The sequence below is a fragment of the Carcharodon carcharias genome, chromosome 36 (assembly GCF_017639515.1).
Source record: "Carcharodon carcharias isolate sCarCar2 chromosome 36, sCarCar2.pri, whole genome shotgun sequence".
Lineage (NCBI taxonomy): Eukaryota > Metazoa > Chordata > Chondrichthyes > Lamniformes > Lamnidae > Carcharodon > Carcharodon carcharias.
Window position 1 is genome coordinate 699,254 of NC_054502.1, and position 18,337 is coordinate 717,590.

The 18,337-nt window shown below is 50.8% G+C and overlaps 2 protein-coding genes across 3 annotated transcripts in view; one reads left to right on the forward strand and one right to left on the reverse strand.

Annotated features, from left to right (window-relative positions):
• polr3c (polymerase (RNA) III (DNA directed) polypeptide C) overlaps nucleotides 1–7,189 on the reverse strand; it is a 483,038-nt gene extending 475,849 nt beyond the window's left edge. The window contains 5 exon segments of the mRNA XM_041179691.1: nucleotides 1,963–2,045; nucleotides 2,684–2,869; nucleotides 4,902–5,157; nucleotides 5,508–5,688; nucleotides 7,090–7,189. Of these exon segments, the coding sequence (XP_041035625.1) occupies nucleotides 1,963–2,045; nucleotides 2,684–2,869; nucleotides 4,902–5,157; nucleotides 5,508–5,654 (672 nt within the window). The 5' untranslated portion in view covers nucleotides 5,655–5,688; nucleotides 7,090–7,189.
• Nucleotides 7,190–7,300: 111 nt separating this feature from the next.
• rnf115a (ring finger protein 115a) overlaps nucleotides 7,301–18,337 on the forward strand; it is a 45,475-nt gene continuing 34,438 nt past the window's right edge. Inside the window, exon 1 of one of the 2 annotated variants that reach the window (XM_041179723.1) lies at nucleotides 7,301–7,410. In XM_041179723.1, the coding sequence (XP_041035657.1) occupies nucleotides 7,333–7,410 (78 nt within the window). In that variant the 5' untranslated portion in view covers nucleotides 7,301–7,332. The remainder of the gene's footprint in view (nucleotides 7,411–18,337) is intronic. The other variant, XM_041179724.1, reaches the window with a different exon arrangement.

The window sequence follows — 18,337 nt, forward strand, 5'->3', positions numbered from 1 at the left end:
ACTCTCAGACAGTGCATTCCAGACCCTAACCACTCGATTGACCCTGTCTCCACCACAGTCTCAGACAGTGCATTCCAGACCCTAAACACTCTATTGACCCTGTCTCCGTCTCACTCTCAGACAATACATTCCAGATCCTAACCACTCGATTGACCCTGTCTCCCCCACACTCTCAGACAGTGCATTCCAGACCCTAACTACTCGATTGACCCTGTCTCCACCGCACTCTGAGACAGTGCATTCCAGATCCTAACCACTCGATTGACCCTGTCTCCACCACAATCTCAGGCAGTGCATTCCAGATCCTAACCATTCGATTGACCCTGTCTCCACCACAATCTCAGGCAGTGTATTCCAGACCCTAACCACGCGATTGACCCTGTCTCCACCACACTCTCAGACAGTGCATTCCAGATCCTAACCACTCGATTGACCCTGTCTCCACCACACTCTCAGACAGTGCATTCCAGATCCTAACCACTCGATTGACCCTGTCTCCACCACACTCTCAGACAGTGCATTCCAGCCCCTAACCATTCACTGTGTGAAGAAGTTTTTCCTCATATCACATTTACTTCTTTAATCAATTAACTTAAATCTGTGTCTACTTGTTCTCGATCCTTCTGCCCAAGGAAACAGTTTCGCCCTATCCACTTTGTCCAGGCCCCTCTTGATTTTGTACACCTCTATCAAATCTCCTCTCGGCCTTCTCTTCTCCAAGGAAAATAGTCCTAACCTCTCCAATCTATCTTCATAACTGAAGTTCCTCTTCCCTGGAACCATTCTTGTGAATCTTTTCTACACTCTTTCCAATGCTTTCACATCCTTCCCAAAGTGTGGTGCCCAGAACGGTAAACAGTACTCCAGCTGAAGCTGAACTAGTGTCTTATACACATTCAACATAACCTCCTTGCTCTTGTCTTCTATGGCCCTAATAATGAAGCCTTGAAGACTGCATGCCACCTTCAATAACATACGCACAGATGCACCCAGGTCTCGCTGCTCTTGGACCCCCTTCAGAATTGTATCCTTTATTTTATAAAAGCAAAATCCTGTGGATGCTGGAAATCGGAAATAAAAACAGAAAATGCTGGAAAAACTCAGCAGGTCTGGCAGCGAGTGTGGAGGGAGAAACAGATTTAATGTTTCGAGTCCGTATGACCCTCCTTCAGAGCTGAAGCAGAAATGTGATGTGATGGAATTTATACAGGGGGTGGAGCTGGATAGAAGGCCAGGGATAGGTGGCAGCCAAGGAGAGACTGACAAAGATGTCGTGGACACAAGACAGAGGGAGTATTAATGGTAGCGGTAAAGGCTAAAGGAGGTGCTGATAGTGGCAGAAAGGTCAGGTAGCAGAATGTGTTATAGCAGAACAGGGGTCAGTGCTCCCTGAAAGCAAAACAAATACAAGTGACAGGCCCTGTGGGGGGCGGGGAGGGGAGGTCGGGGGGAAAAAGGATAAAATAATGAACAAATAAATAAAAGAATATAAAAAAATAAATTAAAATTGGATTAAAGAGGTCGAGATGGAGGCGAGAGTTTCAGGGTCTGAAGTTGTTGAACTCAAACGTTAATCCAGAAGGTTGTAAAGTCCCTAATCGGAAGATGAGGGCCGAGGGTGGAGGGGGCAGAGGACGGAGGGGACAGAGTGGGGAGGGGACAGAGGGGCGGAGGGTGGAGGGGCGGAGGGTGGAGGGGCGGAGGATTGATGTGTCGGAGGGCGGAGGGGCAAAGGAGGCGGAGGCTGAGGTGATGGAGGCCGAGGGGGCGGAGGGGACGGAGGGGGTGGAGGGGACGGAGGGGACGGAGGGGACGGAGGGGGTCATTTTGCAGAATGCCGATTGGCTCTGGTCCTGACGCTGTGGCCAGTCCAAGTTGGGAAAGGAACCTGGGCCTTTGAGCAGGGGTGAAATCGCCCATCCCAGAGCACATTACTCATGTCCAAACACACAGACAGCTCACCTCCTGGTCCCCGTGATCCTGCTTTGATCGCTTAGATTTGGGTTCGCAGCCATCCTCAGACATTCGCCTGCGTTTGCCTTGACCTGAGTGAGGGAGACTGAACATCCATAAAAACAAAAGCACAGAAGCTGCCTGTAGCTCGGAGAGTGAATACAGACCAAACAACAGCCGGGCAGACTGGGAGCCTCATTACTCAGAAGCTGCCTGTAGCTCGGAGAGTGAATACAGAGCAAACTACAGCCGGGGAGACCAGGAGGCTCATTACTCAGCCAGACAGGACGTTAGCAACTGAAACACTGACCTGGTCCTTCAACAGATCTGGGGATAAATGTACCGGGCCCCAGATGTGCCTCAGACTCCAGCCCCGGCTGTCCTGATTGAGCTGCTCAAAATCAGGCAGTGACCAGGCTCAGAGAGAACAGTGACCAGGCTCAGAGAGAACAGTGACCAGGCTCAGAGAGAACAGTGACCAGGCTCAGAGAGAACAGTGACCAGGCTCAGAGAGAACAGTGACCAGGCTCAGAGAGAACAGTGACCAGGCTCAGAGAGAACAGTGACCAGGCTCAGAGAGAACAGTGACCAGGCTCACTGGAAACTCTGCAAGGATGTTGAGTGAAGACAGGTTTGCACTGGTGCACTCACATAAGGAGGAAAAACTTACTGGCTTCAGACAAAAATTGCAACCTTAATGAAAGCAGACAGCATGCTCGGAACTCCTTACCAACAACGCTGAGATTGGGCACTGTGTACATTTCCTTCTCATCAGTGACCAGGGTGGGAGCAGGAGAAGGTCGTGGTCCTTCAGCATTCACACAATCTGAGACCATCCCACATTTCTGCAGAAAGTGCGTCTGCACCAAACGTATAAAGGTATTGGAGGTCTCACTGTATTCCCTGGTCTTACTGTCTGTGGGGAAAAAGAGCTAATAACCTGAGCAAACTAATCGCAAACCGTATTCAACAGAACCACCATGTAACAGACCGTCCTGTAATACCTCACTGACCCCTCTCTACAGACCGTCTTGTAATATCTCACTGACCCCTCTACACAGACTGTCTTGTAATACCTCACTGACCCCTCTATACAGACCGTCTTGTAATACCTCACTGACCCCTCTATAGAGACCGTCTTGTAATACCTCACTGACCCCTCTATACAGACTGTCTTGTAATACCTCACTGACCCCTCTATACAGACTGTCTTGTAATACCTCACTGACCCCTCTATACAGACTGTCTTGTAATACCTCACTGACCCCTCTATACAGACTGTCTTGTAATACCTCACTGACCCCTCTATACAGACTGTCTTGTAATACCTCACTGACCCCTCTATACAGACTGTCTTGTAATACCTCACTGACCCCTCTATACAGACTGTCTTGTAATACCTCACTGACCCCTCTATACAGACCACCCTATAATACCTCACTGACCCCTCTATACAGACCGTCCTGTAATACCTCACTGACCCCTCGATACAGACCGTCCTGTAATACCTCACTGACCCCTCTATACAGACCGACCTGTAATACCTCACTGACCCCTCTATACAGACCGTCTTGTAATACCTCACTGACCCCTCTATACAGACCGTCCTGTAATACCTCACTGACCCCTCTATACAGACCGACCTGTAATACCTCACTGACCCCTCTATACAGACCGTCCTGTAATACCTCACTGACCCCTCTATACAGACTGTCTTGTAATACCTCACTGACCCCTCTATACAGACCACCCTATAATACCTCACTGACCCCTCTATACAGACCGTCCTGTAATACCTCACTGACCCCTCTATACAGACCGTCCTGTAATACCTCACTGACCCCTCTATACAGACCGACCTGTAATACCTCACTGACCCCTCTATACAGACCGTCTTGTAATACCTCACTGACCCCTCTATACAGACCGTCCTGTAATACCTCACTGACCCCTCTATACAGACCGACCTGTAATACCTCACTGACCCCTCTATACAGACCGTCCTGTAATACCTCACTGACCCCTCTATACAGACCGACCTGTAATACCCCACTGACCCTTCTATACAGACCGTCCTGTAACATCTCACTGACCCCTCTATACAGACCGTAATACCTCACTGACCCCTCTATACAGACCATCCTGTAACATCTCACTGACCCCTCTATACAGACCGTCCTGTAATACCTCACTGACCCCTCTATACAGACCGTCCTGTAATACCTCACTGACCCCTCTATACAGAACATCCTGTAATACCTCACTGACCCCTCTATACAGACCGTCCTGTAATACCTCACTGACCCCTCTATACAGACCGTCCTGTAACATCTCACTGACCCCTCTATATAGACCGTCCTGTAATACCTCACTGACCCCTCTATACAGACCGTCCTGTAATACCTCACTGACCCCTCTTTACAGAACATCCTGTAATACCTCACTGACCCCTCTTTACAGAACATCCTGTAATACCTCACTGACCCCTCTTTACAGAACATCCTGTAATACCTCACTGACCCCTCTATACAGAACATCCTGTAATACCTCACTGACCCCTCTTTACAGAACATCCTGTAATACCTCACTGACCCCTCTTTACAGAACATCCTGTAATACCTCACTGACCCCTCTACGCAGACCATCCTGTAAGACGTCCCCCTCTCCATTCACTCTCTCTCCCTCCCCTCCCCCCTCCTTCCCCCTCCTCTCCCCTCCTCCTCTCCCCTCCCCTTGCCCCTCCCTCCTCTCCCCTCCCCCGCTCCCTCCCTCCTCTCCCCTTGCCCCTCCCTCCTCTCCCCTCCCCCTCTCCCTCCCTCCCCCTCCCCACCCTCCATTCACACTCTCTCTCCCTCCCTCTCTCCATTCACACCCTCTCTCCCTCCCTCCCTCTCTCCATTCACACCCTCTCCCCCTTCCTCCTTCTCTCTTTATTGTTACACTCTCACCCTCCATTGTCTCCGTCAGCCTGTCAGCCACTTTCTTCACAACTGCACTCATTGTCATCTTGCCGTTCTGCAGGAGCTCCTCGATGATCAGCTCCCCCGTGTCTCCGTACAGCGTCTTGGCTGAGTAGATATAGCGTGGGTAGCGCAGGATGAGAATGATGTGTGCACAGTGTACCTCATATTCCACAAAGCCCCGCTTGTGCACATGATAGGAGGCAAAGTTGTGATGGATCAGGACGCAGAGAGCTTTCTTAACCTGGAATATAGCAAAGTGTGAGTCAAGGCCCCCACAAACTCAACCTCCCCCATGCAACTGAATCCCCCTCCTCTCCCCTCAGCACAGTTTCCCACTGGGGTTCAGGCCTAGCTGGGACCACGCGACAATTCAGTACAAGTCCAACAATGCATTAAGTGATAAATATACTCGCTGCTTCCTGTCGCACTGTTTCCCCCCCACACAAACTGTCCTGAAATCTCTGTGGAGAGCATGTGGCAGGAAAGGTGCCTGATTTTCCCTTGAATACTGAGAATCAGATCAGCTATCTCATCGTGGACTCAGGAGCAGCAGCAGCCTGCACCAGGAGATTCACGTGCACACACTGATACCTGATCGATTGGCGTCTCGGTGTCGTTGGCAATCAGCCGCAGAGGTTGGCATCCCGTGCGAATCAGGTGGGTGCCAACTTTGGCCACGATCTGGCCGTAGTGTGCCAGGAGCAGACGGGAGCAGATCTGTGACTCAAGGTGCGTCATTCCTGATCCGCCTTTGATCACATTAGGTACAGTCCTACAGGTTCAATGAAAGACCATTAACTTTGCAAAGACATTGAAGTCAAAGGCAGTTAGAACATAATCTGGAGAAAACAAGCAGCACAAATGTAAAAGGTGCTAGTGAGATTCAGGGATATTTTTTGGAACAGTGGAAAGGGAGCTTTACTCTGTCTCTAACCCCGTGCTGTACCTGTCCTGGGAGTGTTTGATGGGGACAGTGTAGAGGGAGCTTTACTCTGTCTCTAACCCCGTGCTGTACCTGTCCTGGGAGTGTTTGATGGGGACCGTGTAGAGGGAGCTTTGCTCTGTATCTAACCCCGTGCTGTACCTGTCCTGGGAGTGTTTGATGGGGACAGTGTAGAGGGAGCTTTACTCTGTCTCTAACCCCGTGCTGTACCTGTCCTGGGAGTGTTTGATGGGGACCGTGTAGAGGGAGCTTTGCTCTGTATCTAACCCCGTGCTGTACCTGTCCTGGGAGTGTTTGATGGGGACCGTGTAGAGGGAGCTTTGCTCTGTATCTAACCCCGTGCTGTACCTGTCCTGGGAGTGTTTGATGGGGACAGTGTAGAGGGACATTTACTCTGTATCTAACCCCGTGCTGTAGCTGTCCTGGGAGTGTTTGATGGGGACAGTGTAGAGGGAGCTTTACTCTGTATCTAACCCCGTGCTGTACCTGTCCTGGGAGTGTTTGATGGGGACAGTGTAGAGGGAGCTTTACTCTGTCTCTAACCCCGTGCTGTACCTGTCCTGGGAGTGTTTGATGGGGACAGTGTAGAGGGAGCTTTACTCTGTCTCTAACCCCGTGCTGTACCTGTCCTGGGAGTGTTTGATGGGGACAGTGTAGAGGGAGCTTTACTCTGTCTCTAACCCCGTGCTGTACCTGTCCTGGGAGTGTTTGATGGGGACCGTGTAGAGGGAGCTTTGCTCTGTATCTAACCCCGTGCTGTACCTGTCCTGGGAGTGTTTGATGGGGACAGTGTAGAGGGAGCTTTACTCTGTCTCTAACCCCGTGCTGTACCTGTCCTGGGAGTGTTTGATGGGGACAGTGTAGAGGGAGCTTTACTCTGTCTCTAACCCCGTGCTGTACCTGTCCTGGGAGTGTTTGATGGGGACAGTGTAGAGGGAGCTTTACTCTGTCTCTAACCCCGTGCTGTACCTGTCCTGGGAGTGTTTGATGGGGACCGTGTAGAGGGAGCTTTGCTCTGTATCTAACCCCGTGCTGTACCTGACCTGGGAGTGTTTGATGGGGACCGTGTAGAGGGAGCTTTACTCTGTATCTAACCCCGTGCTGTACCTGTCCTGGGAGTGTTTGATGGGGACAGTGTAGAGGGAGCTTTACTCTGTATCTAACCCCGCGCTGTTCCCTCCCCGCGGCCTCCCTTCCCCTGAAGCCTCGGCCTCTCAGTCACTCACTGACCGCTCACGGGCTCCTGTCGTCGTCGGGCCACTTTCTACTTCCGGGGGTAAAGGCCCTCGCCCTCCGCGCGTGCGGCTTTCCCTCCCCGGCCGTCTCCTATTGTTCCTCCGGACCCTATTTGCAATGGAACTTCCGGTCGCTGCCCCGCACAAACATGGCCGCCATCGCGAGCCCGCGGATCCAGTTCCGCGGCAGGCGGCGGCCTGTGGGCTGCCGGGACAGCGAGTGACGTCAGCGGGTAAGATGGCGGAGGCTGCGGCCGTCTCTCCGCTTCGCTTCTTCTGCCACTGCTGCAAGGGGGAGGTTTGTCCCAAGCTGCCGGTAAGGGGGGCTCTGCCCAGCACACACACTTTCTTCCCCTTATCCGACACCCAACACATCTTTAGACCCAAAACTGCTATTTTATCGAATTATCTTTATTTGTGTAGTTTAGAAACATTTTTGGATTTTAAACCCGACTTTGGAAGGGCTGGAGAGGGGTAAATGTCACCCAGTTAAAGATCAGAGATGTGTTAGGGATTAGTGATGGAGGGCAGGGGTCATGGGGAATCACGGGCAGCCATGAAAATCATTCATTCCAATCAACTGACAACAGCCCATCCCCTGGCGATGGTCACCATGGAGACCACCCCCTCCCATCCCATGGCGATGGTCACCATGGAGACCACCCCTCCCATCCCATGGCGATGGTCACCATGGAGACCACCCCCTCCCATCCCATGGTGATGGTCACCATGGAGACCACCCCCTCCCATTCCATGGCGATGGTCACCATGCAGACCACCCCTCCCATCCCCTGGCGATGGTCACCATGGAGACCACCCCCTCCCATCCCTGGCGATGGTCACCATGGAGACCACCCCCTCCCATCCCTGGCGATGGTCACCATGGAGACCACCCCCTGGCGATGGTCACCATGGAGACCACCCCCTCCCATCCCCTGGCGATGGTCACCATGGAGACCACCCCCTCCCATCCCCTGGTGATGGTCACCATGGAGACCACCCCTCCCATCCTCTGGCGATGGTCACCACGGAGACCACCTCCTCCCATCCCCTGGTGATGGTCACCATGGAGACCGTCCCCTGGTGATGGTCACCATGGAGTCCATCCCCCTCCCATTCCCTGGCGATGGTCACCACGGAGACCACCCCCTCCCATGCCCGGGCGATGGTCACCATGGAGACCATCCCCCTCCCATCCCCTGGCGATGGTCACCACGGAGACCACCTCCTCCCATCCCCGGGCGATGGTCACCACGGAGACCATCCCCCTCCCATCCCCTGGCGATGGTCACCACGGAGACCACCCCCTCCCATCCCCTGGCGATGGTCACCATGGAGACCATCCCCACCCATCCCCTGGCGCTGGTCCCCATGGAGACCATCCCCTCCCATCCCCTGGCGCTGGTCCCCATGGAGAACCACCCCCTCCCTTCCCCCTGGTGATGGTCCCCATGGAGACCACCCCCTCCCTTCCCCTGGCGATGATCCCCCATGGAGACCACCCCCTCCCATCCCATGGCGATGGTCACCATGGAGACCACCCCCTCCCATCCCCTGGCGATGGTCACCATGGAAACCACCCACCCATGCCATGGCGATGGTCACCATGGAGACCATCCCCTGGAGGTGGTCACCATGGAGACCTCTTATCTGTTCAAGGCTGGCTTATTGAAGCCCTCTCTCCAGTGTTTACTGATATTGGGATCGATCCTCCATTGAGCCCAGTAAAAACACATCTTCAGAATGGATGAGTGGGATAGTGACACTGAGAGTGTGGTTTTTGTGATAGGATTTGTGAGTCAAACCCATATTAGAGAGCATATCATTAGTGCCCTGAATAACAGAAATTTTGATGGTGACTATTTTGTGGGGGCTGTTTTAAATAAATAGGTTGCCTTAAACATTGATGCTGAAGGACTTGTGGAACTGACAGTGCAATTTCTGAATGTAACAATACTGATGAGCTGAATTAATGTCAAATGCTCCAATTGAATATTCTCTTTCCATCCTGGCTTCTAACTCTAGTGATGTAAATCCAATTCCCTCACATTCTCACTCATTCACACCTCACCCCCCACTCCCCCCCACCCCACCCCACCCAACGCCATGTTACTGACTGCATCTCTACTGATGTTAATCCAGCTTCCTCACACTGTCACTCAGTAACTCCTCTCACCCAGCGCCCTCTGTTACTGACTGTATCTCTACTGATGTTAACCCAGCTCCCTCACACTGTCACTCAGTAACCCCTCTCCCACAGCGCCCTGTTTTACTGACTGTATCTCGACTGATGTTAATCCAGCTGCCTCACACTGTCACTCAATAACCCCTCTTCGCCCAGCTCCCTGTGTTACTGACTGTATCTCTACTGATGTTAATCCAGCTCCCTCACACTATCACTCAGTAACTCCTCTCACCCAGCGCCCTGTGTTACTGACTGTATCTCTACTGATGTTAATCCCATTCCTTCACACTGTCACTCAGTAACCCCTCTCCCTCATGCACCCTGTGCAACTGACAGTATCTCTACTGATGTTAATCCAGCTCCCTCACACTGTCACTCAGTAACCCCTCTAACCCCAAACCCTGTGTTACTGACTGTATCTCTACTGATGTTAATCCAGCTCCTTCACACTGTCACTCAGTAACTCCTCTCTCCCCCTGCACCCTGTGTTACTGACAGTATCTCTACTGATCTTAGTGGTTCCACAATACACACTCTGTGTGAATACTCTTCCAGTCTACGCTTTCTCTGTGTGGATATGGTTCCAGTATACACTCTCCTTCCGTGTAGACTTTGTCTCTGTGGATGTCATCTAGTGTACTTTCTCTGTGTGGACAGTCTTCAGTGTACTCTCTCTGTGTGTACAGTCTTCAGTGTACTCTCTCTGTGTGCACATTCTTCAGTGTACTCTCTCTGTGTGGACATTCTTCAGTGTACTCTCTCTGTGTGGACAGTCTTCAGTGTGCTCTTTCTGTGTGGACATTCTTCAGTGTGCTCTCTCTGTGTGGACATTCTTCAGTGTACTCTCTCTGTGTGAACATTCTTCAGTGTACTCTCTCTGTGTGGACATTCTTCAGTGTACTCTCTCTGTGTGGACATTCTTCAGTGTACTCTCTCTGTGTGGACAGTCTTCAGTGTGCTCTTTCTGTGTGGACATTCTTCAGTGTACTCTCTCTGTGTGGACAGTCTTCAGTGTACTCTCTCTGTGTGAACATTCTTCAGTGTACTCTCTCTGTGTGAACATTCTTCAGTGTACTCTCTCTGTGTGGACAGTCTTCAGTGTACTCTCTCTGTGTGAACATTCTTCAGTGTACTCTCTCTGTGTGGACAGTCTTCAGTGTACTCTCTCTGTGTGGACAGTCTTCAGTGTACTCTCTCTGTGTGGACAGTCTTCAGTGTACTCTCTCTGTGTGAACATTCTTCAGTGTACTCTCTCTGTGGACAGTCTTCAGTGTACTCTCTCTGTGTGGACAGTCTTCAGTGTACTCTCTCTGTGTGGACAGTCTTCAGTGTACTCTCTCTGTGTGGACAGTCTTCAGTGTACTCTCTCTGTGTGGACAGTCTTCAGTGTACTCTCTCTGTGTGGACAGTCTTCAGTGTACTCTCTCTGTGTGGACAGTCTTCAGTGTACTCTCTCTGTGTGGACAGTCTTCAGTGTACTCTCTCTGTGTGGACAGTCTTCAGTGTACTCTCTCTGTGTGGACAGTCTTCAGTGTACTCTCTCTGTGTGGACAGTCTTCAGTGTACTCTCTCTGTGTGGACAGTCTTCAGTGTACTCTCTCTGTGTGGACAGTCTTCAGTGTACTCTCTCTGTGTGGACATTCTTCAGTGTACTCTCTCTGTGTGGACAGTCTTCAGTGTACTCTCTCTGTGTGGACAGTCTTCAGTGTACTGTCCCTGTGTGGACAGTCTTCAGTGTACTGTCCCTAGGTGGACAGTCTTCAGTGTACTCTCTCTGTGTGGACAGTCTTCAGTGTACTGTCCCTGTGTCGGGTAGCCTTGCACACCGCTCTCCCCATGTCGGGTAGCCTTGCGGTGTGCTCTGTCTATATATTTTCTGGTGCACTTAACTCTGTATGGATATGGTTTTGGTATATTCTGCCTGTGTGGATGGTCTTCCAGTATACTCTCCCTCTGCATTATTTTCCAGTTTTTCCTCTCTGTATATTTTCCAGTATCCTCTGTATATTTTCCAGTATCCTCTGTATATTTTCTGGTATACTCTCTCTGTATGTTTTCTGGTATACAGTCTCTATATTTTCCGGTATACTCTGTATAATTTCATGAGATGTAAGCCTTGCTGGCAAGACCAGCATTCCATCTCTGTTTATCCTTGAGAAGATGCTGGTGAGCTATCGTCTTGAACTGTGCGTCTATGTGCTGTAAGTACACATATAGTGCTGATAGGAAGGGAATTCCAGGTTTTTGGCCAGCAATAGTGAAGGAACGGTGATATAGTTCAAGTCATGATGGTGTGTGGCTTAGAGGGGAACTTGTAGGTGGTGGTTTTCCTATGCGTTTGCTGCCCATGTCCTTCTAGCTGAGTTTGGAAGGTGCTGTCGAAGGAGGCGTGGCAAGTTGCTGCTGTGCATCTTGTAGATGGTACCAACTGCTACCACTGTGCGTTGGTGGTGGAGGAAGTGAATCTTTAAGGTGGGGGATGGGGTGCCAATTAAGCGGGCTGCTTTGTCCTTGATGGTGTCGAGCTTTGTGAGTGTACTTGCCTTGTGCCTTGTAGTTGGTGCACAGGCATTGGCTGTGTGAATATGGTTCCGGCATGTCCTCTATGTGTGGATATTTTTCCAGTACACACACACTGTAGATATTGTTTCAGTATGCTCTCTCTCATTGGATATTGTTCTGATATACTCTCTCTCACTGTGGATATCATTCTGGTATCTTCCCTCTGTGGATGTTCTTCTGATGTATTCTATGTGGATTTTATTCTGGTACATTCTCTGCCTGGATATGGATCAGGTATACACACTCTGCCTGGATATGGGTCAGGTACACACACACTGCCTGGATATGGGTCAGGTACACACACACTGCCTGGATATGGGTCAGGTACACACACTCTGCCTGGATATGGGTCAGGTACACACACTCTGCCTGGATATGGGTCCGGTACACACACACTGCCTGGATATGGGTCAGGTACACACACACTGCCTGGATTTGGGTCAGGTACACATACACTGCCTGGATATGGGTCAGGTACACACACACACTGCCTGGATATGGGTCAGGTACACACACACACTGCCTGGATATGGGTCAGGTACACACACACACTGCCTCGTCTGGGTCAGGTACACACACACTGCCTGGATATGGGTCAGGTACACACACACAGCCTGGATATGGGTCAGGTACACACACACTGCCTGGATATGGGTCAGGTACACACACGCTGCCTCGATATGGGTCAGGTACACACACACTGCCTCGATGTGGATCAGGTACACACACACTGCCTCGATATGGGTCAGGTACACACACACTGCCTGGATATGGGTCCGGTACACACACACTGCCTGGATATGGGTCAGGTACACACACACTGCCTGGATATGGGTCAGGTACACACACACTGCCTGGATATGGGTCAGGTACACACACACTGCCTGGATATGGGTCAGGTACACACACACTGCCTGGATATGGGTCAGGTACACACACAATGCCTGGATATGGGTCAGGTACACCCACACTGCCTCAGTGTGGATCAGGTACACACACGCTGCCTGGATACGGGTCAGGTACACACACACTGCCTGGATATGGGTCAGGTACAGACACACTGCCTCAGTGTGGAGCAGGTACACACACACTGCCTGGATATGAGTCAGGTACACACACACAGCCTAGATATGGGTCAGGTACACACACACTGCTTGGATATGGGTCAGGTACACACACACTGCCTGGATATGGGTCAGGTATACACACACTGCCTGCATATGGGTCAGGTACACACACACTGCCTGGATATGGGTCAGGTACACACACACTGCCTGGATATGGGTCAGGTACACACACTCTGCCTGGATATGGGTCAGGTACACACACACTGCCTGGATATGGGTCAGGTACACACACACTGCCTGGATATGGGTCAGGTACACACACACTGCCTGGATTTGGGTCAGGTACACACACACTGCCTGGATATGGGTCAGGTACACACACACACTGCCTGGATATGGGTCAGGTACACACACACACTGCCTGGATATGGGTCAGGTACACACACACACTGCCTCGTCTGGGTCAGGTACACACACACTGCCTGGATATGGGTCAGGTACACACACACAGCCTGGATATGGGTCAGGTACACACACACTGCCTGGATATGGGTCAGGTACACACACACTGCCTGGATATGGGTCAGGTACACACACAATGCCTGGATATGTGTCAGGTACACCCACACTGCCTCAGTGTGGATCAGGTACACACACGTTGCCTGGATACGGGTCAGGTACACACACACTGCCTGGATATGGGTCAGGTACAGACACACTGCCTCAATGTGGAGCAGGTACACACACACTGCCTGGATATGAGTCAGGTACCCACACACAGCCTAGATATGGGTCAGGTACACACACACTGCCTGGATATGGGTCAGGTACACACACACTGCCTGGATATGGGTCAGGTACACACACACTGCCTCAATGTGGATCAGGTACACACACACTGCTTGGATATGGGTCAGGTACACACACACTGCCTGGATATGGGTCAGGTATACACACACTGCCTGCATATGGGTCAGGTACACACACACTGCCTGGATATGGGTCAGGTACACACACACTGCCTGGATATGGGTCAGGTACACACACACTGCTTGGATATGGGTCAGGTACACACACACTGCCTGGATATGGGTCAGGTACACACACACTGCCTGGATATGGGTCAGGTACACACACACTGCATCGATATGGGTCAGGTATACACACACTGCCTGGATATGGGTCAGGTACACACACACTGCTTGGATATGGGTCAGGTACAGACACACTGCATCGATATGGGTCAGGTACACACACACTGCCTGGATATGGGTCAGGTACACACACACTGCTTGGATATGGGTCAGGTACACACACACTGCCTGGATATGGGTCAGGTACACACACACTGCCTGGATATGGGTCAGGTACACACACACTGCCTGGATATGGGTCAGGTACACACACACTGCTTGGATATGGGTCAGGTACACACACACTGCCTGAATATGGGTCAGGTACAGACACACTGCCTCAATGTGGATCAGGTACACACACACTGCCTGGATATGGGTCAGGTACACACACACAGCCTAGATATGGGTCAGGTACACACACACTGCCTGGATATGAGTCAGGTACACACACACTGCCTGGATATGGGTCAGGTACACACACACTGCCTCAATGTGGATCAGGTACACACACACTGCTTGGATATGGGTCAGGTACACACACACTGCTTGGATATGGGTCAGGTACACACACACTGCCTGGATATGGGTCAGGTATACACACACTGCCTGCATATGGGTCAGGTACACACACACTGCCTGGATATGGGTCAGGTACACACACACTGCCTGGATATGGGTCAGGTACACACACACTGCTTGGATATGGGTCAGGTACACACACACTGCCTGGATATGGGTCAGGTACACACACACTGCCTGGATATGGGTCAGGTGCACACACACTGCATCGATATGGGTCAGGTATACACACACTGCCTGGATATGGGTCAGGTACACACACACTGCTTGGATATGGGTCAGGTACAGACACACTGCATCGATATGGGTCAGGTACACACACACTGCCTGGATATGGGTCAGGTACACACACACTGCTTGGATATGGGTCAGGTACACACACACTGCCTGGATATGGGTCAGGTACACACACACTGCCTGGATATGGGTCAGGTACACACACACTGCCTGGATATGGTCAGGTACACACACACTGCCTGGATATGGGTCAGGTACACCCACAGCCTGGATATGGGTCAGGTACAGACACACTGCATCGATATGGGTCAGGTACACACACACTGCTTGGATATGGGTCAGGTACACACACACTGCTTGGATATGGGTCAGGTACACACACACTGCCTGGATATGGGTCAGGTACACACACACTGCCTCAATGTGGTTCAGGTACACACACACTGCCTGGATATGAGTCAGGTACACACACACAGCCTGGATATGGGTCAGGTACACAAACACTGCCTGGATATGGGTCAGGTACACACACACTGCCTGGATATGGGTCAGGTACACACACACAGCCTGGATATGGGTCAGGTACACAAACACTGCCTGGATATAGGTCAGATACACACACGCTGCCTGGATATGGGTCAGGTACACACACACTGCCTGGATATGGGTCAGGTACACACACACTGCTTGGATATGGGTCAGGTACACACACACTGCCTGGATATGGATCAGGTACACACACACTGTCTGGATATGGGTCAGGTACACACACACTGCATCGATATGGGTCAGGTATACACACACTGCCTGGATATGGGTCAGGTACACCCACACTGCCTCAATGTGGATCAGGTACCCACACACTGTCCGGATACGGGTCAGGTACACACACTCTGCCTGGATATGGGTCAGGTACACACACACTGCCTGGATATGGGTCAGCTACAGACACACTGCCTCAATGTGGATCAGGTACACACACATTGCCTGGATATGAGTCAGGTACACACACACAGCCTAGATATGGGTCAGGTACACACACACTGCCTGGATATGGGTCAGGTACACACACACTGCCTGGATATGGGTCAGGTACACACACACTGCCTCAATGTGGATCAGGTACACACACACTACTTGGATATGGGTCAGGTACACACACACTGCTTGGATATGGGTCAGGTACACACACACTGCTTGGATATGGGTCCGGTACACACACACTGCCTGGATATGGGTCAGGTACACACACACTGCCTGGATATGGGTCAGGTACACACACACTGCCTGGATATGGGTCAGGTACACACACACTGCCTGGATATGGGTCAGGTACACACACACTGCCTGGATATGGGTCAGGTACACACACACTGCTTGGATATGGGTCAGGTACAACACACTGCCTGGATATGGGTCAGGTACACACACACTGCCTGGATATGGGTCAGGTACACACACACTGCATCGATATGGGTCATGTATACGCACACTGCCTGGATATGGGTCAGGTACACACACACTGCTTGGACATGGGTCAGGTACAGCCACACTGCATCGATATGGGTCAGGTATACACACACTGCCTGGATATGGGTCAGGTACACACACACTGCTTGGATATGGGTCAGGTACAGACACACTGCCTGGATATGGGTCAGGTATACGCACACTGCCTGGATATGGGTCAGGTACACACACACTGCCTGGATATGGGTCAGGTACACACACTGCTTGGATATGGGTCAGGTACACACACACTGCCTGGATAAGAATCAGGTACAGACACGCTGCATCGATATGGGTCAGGTACACACACACTGCCTGGAAATGAGTCAGGTACACACACACTGCCTGGATATGGGTCAGGTACACACACACTGCCTGGATATGGGTCAGGTACACACACACTGCCTCGATATGGGTCAGGTACACACACACTGCCTGGATATGGGTCAGGTACACACACACTGCCTGGATATGGGTCAGGTACACACACACTGCCTGGATATGGGTCAGATACACACACACTGCTTGGATATGGGTCAGGTACACACACACTGCCTGGATATGGGTCAGGTACACACACACTGCCTGGATATGGGTCAGGTACAGACACACTGCCTGGATTTGGGTCAGGTACAGACACACTGCCTGGATATGGGTCAGGTACACACACACTGCCTGGATATGGGTCAGGTACACACTCTGCCTGGATATGGGTCAGGTATACACACTCTGCCTGGATATGGGTCAGGTACACACACACTGCCTGGATATGGGTCAGGTACACACACACTGCCTGGATATGGGTCAGGTACACACACACTGCCTGGATATGGGTCAGGTACACACACACTGCCTGGATATGGGTCAGGTACGGTCTCTCTGAAAGACTATTGTCACAGGGAGAGTATATTTGAAGCAACGTGCTTCGACAGTGCAGTGGCAACATGAGTGGTGTTTTCCACTAACAGGATTCTGCCATCAAGCCAGAAAGAGATTCTGCCTGCCACACAAATGAGTAATGTGGTATATGAATTTCAGTGCCAATGTGATGCTAGGCATATAGGCTGTACGTTCCAGTGACTGGCAGATCATATCGAACAGCACGTCCCTTTGGCTGTTCACAATGGGCGGACTACTGACCTTACTCAACCAACCTGTGCTTGTAAAACTCAGAACATAATGTCTAACATTCGATGCAATTCTGCAGTTTGACAGCATTAGCTAAGAATTGCACTAACAATCAATTTAAGATTAGCAATTGGGCTCACAATGTAGCTCACTTACACTTGCTAGAAGGCTTGGCCTAAATAGCCAAGTGGTTATGGTACTGGGTTTGTAACCCCCAGATCAAGAGTTCAAATCTCACAATGGCAAACTATGAAACAATGTAACTTCATCTGAAACAGATGGAAACAGGTTTACTCAAAAGAGTATCAAGAGTTCATATCTCACAATGGCAAACTATGGAACAATGTGACTTCATCTGAAACAGATGGAAACAGGTTTACTCAAAAGAGTATCAAGAGTTCAAATCTCACAATGGCAAGCTATGAAACAATGTAACTAAGCTTGGCCTAAATAGCCAAGTGGTTATGGTACTGGGTTTGTAACCCCAAGATCAAGAGTTCAAATCTCACAATGGCAAACTGTGAAACATGTAACTTCATCTGAAACAGATGGAAACAGGTTTGTACTCGAAAGAGTATCAAGAGTTCAAATCTCACAATGGGAAACAATGTAACTTCATCTGAAATGACAGATGGAAACATGTTTGTACTCAAAAGAGTTACTCACCACGTGTGAAACCTCTTTAATTTAGCTTGGCCTAAATAGCCAAGTGGTTATGGTACTGGGTTTGTAACCCAAAGATCAAGAGTTCAAATCTCACAAAGGCAAACTATGAACCAATATAACTTCATCTGAAACAGATGGAAACATGTTTGTTAAGCTTGGCCTAAATAGCCAAGT